Source organism: Petaurus breviceps, unplaced genomic scaffold, assembly GCF_028583685.1.
Source record: "Petaurus breviceps papuanus isolate PSGF00001 unplaced genomic scaffold, PetGlider_PUasm1.0 90808, whole genome shotgun sequence".
Taxonomy (NCBI): domain Eukaryota; kingdom Metazoa; phylum Chordata; class Mammalia; order Diprotodontia; family Petauridae; genus Petaurus; species Petaurus breviceps.
In genome coordinates this window covers 12,297,958-12,305,150 of record NW_027187349.1, presented here as the reverse complement: position 1 = coordinate 12,305,150, position 7,193 = coordinate 12,297,958, and the positions used below count along the sequence as shown (strand labels likewise).

General features: G+C 39.1%; 1 protein-coding gene across 6 annotated transcripts in view; it reads left to right on the top strand.

Annotated features, from left to right (window-relative positions):
- Positions 1-7,193, top strand: part of LOC138147820 (protein unc-93 homolog A-like) — a 217,968-nt gene that overhangs the window by 181,466 nt on the left and 29,309 nt on the right. For all 6 annotated transcript variants that reach the window (XM_069070422.1, XM_069070424.1, XM_069070423.1 and 3 more), the window contains one exon: positions 846-1,042. In XM_069070422.1, coding sequence (XP_068926523.1) covers positions 956-1,042 — 87 coding nt within the window. In that variant the 5' untranslated portion in view covers positions 846-955. The remainder of the gene's footprint in view (positions 1-845; positions 1,043-7,193) is intronic.

The following is a 7,193-nucleotide window of genomic DNA, read 5'->3' as shown; positions in this document are numbered from 1 at the left end:
ATGATTCCCTTCCTACCTTCTCACCTTGTATGGGACTGTGAAGGGAAGAGGGGACATAGGAGATGGTTAATCCCCCAAAGGCATAAAGTCCACACTATCTTTTTTGCTATACACATTGGTTACATTTGCTATAGCTCATAAATGTTGCCATTCAAACCCAAACCTATTTTTAAATTGCATAAATTGACTTTTGGAAATTAACTTTAAAATGTAAAATTCTAAGTTTTTATATGGGGAAAATTATTGTCTTTGCTTTGGCTATGTAGTATATTTTAAAACATTTATTTCATTCCCCTTCCCCATTTAGTATTAAACAATTTTTAATACTTTTAAAAAAAGTTTTGAGTTCTAAATTCTATTCTTCCTTCTTTCCATCTTTCCCAACCCTCCCCCACAAGACAACAAGCAATCAGATGTAGGTTATACATGTGTAATCAAGTAAAACATTTCCATATTAGTTATTTGTGTTTCCTAATAAAGACATTTTTGACCATCACTGCCTTAAAATCATGTTGGCTTTTTTTTCAGGAACGAAAATTAGTATTTATTCTTTGTTATTTGGGGACAAAATAGTTTTCATTTTTTTGTGCCACCACATCAATTTCTGACCATTACAATGATGCCACCTCACCATAATCACAATATGAATGTCTTATTTGATTGTGGGGCCTTGTCTACTTGGCAAGAAAGAAAAACACACCATTTGTCAAAAGTCATGTCTTGTTGGGAAAATTCCTATTGGTGTTCTAGAGAAAGTGAATAATTAAGGGTGCTTTGTGGCAGTATTATGTGTCCATCAAAAGAAAGTTTATTAACTAGCCCAACACATGTTCTTTCTCTTCTAGATGAAGAAAAGAGGCTGTCACTTCAAAGTCCAGGCTCCTTTTTTCCACTGAAGCTCAGGAACTACAAATTTACACCCTTAGTTGATGGTTGACAGTTTTCAATAAGCAAAATGGATAGCAACTTAAAGAATGTTATCATCATAGCTATTGGATTTCTGTTTCTATTTACAGCTTATGGAGCTCTTCAGAATCTACAGGTAGGTGGGTTTATTTAACTTAGAATACCTTGAGGTCTTCAAAGGGCGTGTCCTTTGGAATCATAATTTCTTGGCCTCTGTAGGTACCACCTAAGGATCAAAGTGGCTTGCCCATGACTGCACAGATAGTATCACATGAGACTAGAACTCATCTCATCTGAATAGGAAAGCAATATTCCATGGATAGAGTGAAATGGGATAGATTTTAATTGCTCTGGTAATTCTTTTTCTAAGATCTTCTAAAATGGAATGTTTTTATTTTATTTATAAGACTGTTTTTCCCAATTACGTTCTCACTGGGTCTTGCCAACAAAATAAATCACATTTTTTATAATTACATTTTAAAATTTTTATTTTCAGTTCCAAATTCTCTTCCTCCCTAAACCCTTCCTCCACAAAATATCATAAGCATAGTATTTATGCAGTCATATAAAACATATTTCCATATTAGGTATATCATAGAAAAAAAAGAAAAAAATATTCTTCAACCTGCACTTAGAGTCCATCACTTCTTTCTTTGGAGGTGGATAGCATTTTTCCTGAGTCCTTTGGAATCATCACAAACCACAATCAGGGGCAGCTAAGTGGTACAGTAGATAGAGCACTGGGCCTGGAGTGATAAAGACCTGTGTTCAAATCTGACCTCAGATACTTTTTTTTTTTTTTTTAAGCAATTGGGGTTAAGTAACTTGCTCAAGGTTACACGGCCAGTTATTTCTGGGTGTGGTGGTATCTGAGCCCGGGATTTGATCCAGATCATCCCGACACTGGAGCCAGTGCTCTTACTTGCTGAGCCACCTGGCCTCCCCTAAGCAATTGGGGTTAAGTAACTTGCTCAAGGTTACACGGCCAGGTGTTTCTGGGTGGATGCTAAGTGTCTGAGCCGGGGATTCTATCTCCAGGTCATCCTGACACTGGAGCCGGTGCTCTTACTCGCTGTGCTACCTGGCCGCCCCTACCTCAGATACTTCTTAGCTGTGTGGCCCTGAGCAAGTCTTTTGATGCTGTCTACCTCAGTTTCCTCATCTGTAAAATGAGATGGAGAAGGAAATGGCAAACCACTCCAGTATCTTTGCCAAGAAAACCCCAAAAGGGGTCACAAAGAGTTGGACACAACAGAAATGACTAAACAACAACAAATTGTATTGATCAGAGTAGCTAAGTATTTCACAGTTGATTATTATTATTATAATATTGCTATTGTTGAGTACGTTGTTCCCCTAGCTTTGTTCACTTTGCTTTACATCAAGTTCATATAAGTCTTCCCAGGTTTTTCCAAATCCATCTCCATCATTTTTTACAGCACAATAGTATTTCACACCAATCACATACAAACATTTGTTTAGTCATTTCCCCAATTGATAGCCATCTTCTCAGTTGCCCATTCTTTGCCACCACAAAAACAACTGCTATAAAGTTTCTGCACCTATGAATCATATGCATCCTTTCTCTTTTTGATTTGGTCCCTTTGTAATATAGATCTAGTAGTAGCATTGCTGGACCAAAGGACATACAGTTTTATAGTCCTTTGGACTTAGTTCCAAATCGCTCTCCAGGATGGTTGGAACAGTTAATAACTCCACTAACAATTCATTAGTATGTCTACAAAATAAATGACATTGAACTCTTGGATAGGGATTGCAAAGACTTGGGATTAATGATTTGGAATGTGATTTTTTTTTTGGGGGGGAGCTTCCTTTTACAGTAGTTAGCACAAGAAAAACAAATCATCATGAACCATCCTGTGTTTTGAACCATTTGATTTTGAGATCAGATTCTATTATATGAACCCATTAAAATATGATAAAAAATTAGATGGTTGCTTTCAGGTTAGAGTGGCAAAATTTGTGAAGTAGACAAAGTCCTGCCTCCATGCCCCTATTTGTCCCTTGTGCGTCCTCCCACATTATTCCTCTTTCTACTGGTCCTTGTGCCTTCTCCTATCAAGAGCTACTTACTGGCAGAAAAAGATGTATCAGTAATTTATACCCTAGTATGAAATGAAATGCCCTTCTGGGGGCATTTGCTTGTCTTGGAATTTTTTTTTAAGATTGTTCAATGAAAAGGTGTTTATGTGAGAAACACACTTGTGGGGATCACAGGACTTCCCACCCAGGGTCAGGGAGTTAGCCCAGAGGGTTCCTCTGTCCACTGTTTCCCTGGGGGCCCTTAGGAAGATCCACATGCTATGCCCCTTAATAAAGTAAATGCCTCCTTACTGAAAGAACTCAGAAATGGAGTGGGCAAAGGAAGGCTTTTATTATGCTTCCTGCAAGGAAGGGGGTGTCCTGCTCACTAGGAACACCCACACTGATACAGAAGCAGGAGTGAGGTTATACAGTTCTGTCTTTTCTAGTAGAGTAAGGGTTAGTTGAAATTCCTCACTTTATTTCCCTGCATTCCCTTTTTATGCAGATTACATGGGCATAGTAGTGAGGATACTTGTGACCAGGGTAAGACCTCAAGGGTCCTAGTTGTTTGTCACATCCCCACCTTTCTAGTTCCCCCTGGCACCTGGATGGTTGTTGTCTTAGTAAAACAAGTATCCCTGAAATTAAAAAAAAAAAACTTTTTCGTTACTCTGTGGTCTAATTGATATTTTAACTGACCCTGGATATTCATTGACAATATAGTGCCCACTGAGCTTTTTGAAGGTTGGTATCACAGTTTATAAGGCAGCTAGGTGGCACAATGGATAGAATGCCAGGCCTGGAGTCAGGAAGACTCATCTTACTGACTACAAATCTGGCCTCAGACATTTCCTATCTGTGTGACCCTGGGCAAGTCACTTAACCTTATTTGTCTCAATTTCCTCATCTGTAAAATGAGCTAGAGAAGGAAGTGGCAAATCACTCCAATATCCTTGTCAAGAAAACCTCAAATAGGGTCACAAAGACAGACATGATTGAAAACAGTTAAACAATAACATTACATTATTATAATTTGCAGTATTTGTTGGCATTTCTGATGATGTCTTCGTGCTCACTAGAATTATGAGCAACCAGATAACTAACATTTACATGGTGTTTTAAAGTGCTAAATACATAATCCCATTTGAACTTCACCAATATTTGAAGCAGGAACTGTAACACTTATTATTGCCATTTTCCAGGAGAGAGGAACTGAGATTCAAACCTTGAAAGGCAATGTAGTGTGGTGAATTTGGAATCAGAACCCTGCCTTAGATAGTTCCTAGTTATAGGAGCCCAGGTGATTCTCTTAACCTGACTGTGCTTCAGTTTCCTCATCTGTAAAAGGATGGGGTTAGACATGGTGGCCTCTGAGGTTCATAGCTCTAAAGCTATGATCCTATCACTTGACCACAGTTACCCAGTTGGACACTGGGGCCAGGTGTATCTACAGAAGAACTCCCTGGAGCACATGTAGGGGAATGACAATGGCAGAGGCAGGTGGTAGCTTCTAGCAGCTAGAATAACTGTGCCGCTTTCCTAAGTTCAATGTTTTCTTCACACATTCTGCTGGATCGTCCCCTGCAAGCCCAAGGGATGTGCATGCCCCACCTTACAGCCTACTGCTCTGGACTATATAAAAGTACTTTATTAGTCTCTGAAGGGAAATCCAAAGAACTATTTAGAAGACACAATCACTGAGCCAATGAGCTTGTTCAGAGGATGGAATTCAGTGACAGTGAGCTGGGGAGGCAAAAATCTGGCTGCTTTCCCTCCTATTATGTAAAACAAAAAAGAAAAAAAGCCCTGCAAATCATTGTCAAAAAGCTCAAATCCAGTTCTGAGGATGGTGCCTCACTTAAATTTAAAGAATAAAACTACAGATAATGTTGTTATTAAAAAAAAATCATGCTCCAATTTCCTTGAAATGCCTTTCTACTTCAGTTATTGAAGTTACTGTCCTATTTAAGTCTTAACAATATAAAATTAGGATTGATGTTTCTTTTTAATAATCTCTAAAGAGCATAAGCTGGTTTGTTGTTTTTTAATGCTATTAAATCTAAAGTTGCATAGGCCTCTGCTCACAGGATGATGCAAAGTTTGCCGAGGTGGTCATGAAATAGGGGAGACATAGTGTCCTTTTCCACCTTTTGAATAACAAAGCTTTCTCCCAAATAGGAGACAATAGCTAGTTTAGTGATCATGGGTCAGACCTGGGCATGAGTCCAGTGATGCTGTAAACTCAGCACCTCCCCTAGAAGTTAAGCATAAGCGAGGTAATGGGCTTCAGAAGTTGGGAGTTGCTAAAGGGAGTGTTTGCAAATTTAGAGTTAGAATCCAGAGGAAAAGATTGCCTTTACTATAACAGATACTGAGATTTTTACTTGTACATGCTGTGCCATTGGGGCCTTTACCTCCTGCTCTGCCTTAGGGGATAAGACCCTTCTGTATCCCACAAGGCTCACCTTTCCCAATCCCCCAGCAAGACTTTATTATCTTTCCATGAATCTTAAAGAGGTACACACTCTTTGACCTCTGCTATACACTAAACCATGATATAATTTTATGAATTATTATCTGTGGAGTCATCTCCTCTACTAGACTAGAAGAAGATCCTTGAAGCAAGGAGCTATATATCCTTTTTATCTTTGTAGCCCCAGGCCTGGAACAATCCCTTCCATATACTTGGATGAAGGTTGTATCATCCATTACTGCCCATCACTCATTCTGTGGGGCTATTGTCTAGATCTTCTTATAAATCTTCCAGGAATTCAGGGACCTCCCTCTGGCTCTCTTGACATTGTATATGTATCAAGAGATTAATAATAATAGTGAGAGCTAGCATTTATATAGCCCACACTATGTACCAAGCACTGTGCTAGGTGCTTTATAAAGATCTCATTTCATCCTTACAACATTGAGAGGTAGGAGCTATTATTAACTTTGTTTTACAGTTGAGGAAATTGAGGCAAATGGAGGTAAAGTTAGTATCAAAGGCCATATTTGAACTTAGGTCTTCCTAACTACAGACCCAGCAACTCTATCAAACATGCCACCTTGCTCTTGTCATTGCCAATCAAATGGAACCAGCCTCTAACCTGTGGGTGACTGGAGGCTAACATAGCAGGTTAAAGAAAGGAGAGCCAGGAATTAAACATAAATTCAATTATTTAATTAATTAATTAGAACATAAATTTAATTTCAAAGTGAGGTCTTGCAAATAAGGATTCATGTGTCGGGGTCCTGCTCCTAGTTGGGGGGGAACCCCTTTAGGGAGGCTGAATCTCAATATTTACACCAATGGTTATACAGTGAGCTATAGTTCTGACAATTGGAGGTAACAGTGACAATGTGACAAGTTTAATTCCTAGCAGGGCTTCAAGACCAGAACACCGGTACAGCAGATGCTTGTCTGAGCTCAGAGAACACTTGGGGTTGGTCAAAGCAATAGAATAATTATATGAAACAATTCTGAGATTTTGCTGTGGCTGAGATCATCCAGAGCGTGAGCACAAAGGATTGTTGTTATGCCAAGCTCAGGACACAGCTTGCTTGATGAGATTTAGCTCTGGAAAACAAGAGTGTCTCCTAATACCTTGACATTATGTAATGAGCCTAACTGCTTCTCAGGCTTTACAGCTCTCTGATGACATCTTGAAAATTTTGCATTCTGGTCAATCCTTCCTAGGGAATATACTGCAGTTTATTGCCAACTCTGTGCTTCTCTATTCATTGGCCTCTAAGTAACCTATGACTTTAATTATTCAGAAATCCTTAGTCATATAGCCCAACCAAAAGAATCTTAAAGCTCTAAACATATTAGGCAGTTAATACCTACTTGCTGAAACCACCAAAACCTTAAGATCAATAAAGCCTAAGGAGTCAGGAGGCTTGTCTTTGTGTGCTTGCTATGCAAATGAATCCCTGCCTGACTCATTTATCTTGACTCCACTTTCCATCTGTGAATTAAGAGAATAGGGCTGCACTAGATGATCTATAAGGACCTTTCCAGCTTTAAGACCTAATTTAGGATTGACAATCACTAGGCTGAACTAATTAGCACAGCCAGCTTTTTTTTTCTTTTCTTTTCTCCCTTCTTTATTTCCTTCCTTCCTTCCCTTTCCTACATTCCTTCTTTCCTTCCTTCCTTCTCTCCTTCCCCCCTTTCTCTCTCTGTCTCTCTGTCTCTGTCTCTCTGTCTCTGTCTCTGTCTCTCTCTCTCTCTCTCTCTCTCTCTCTCT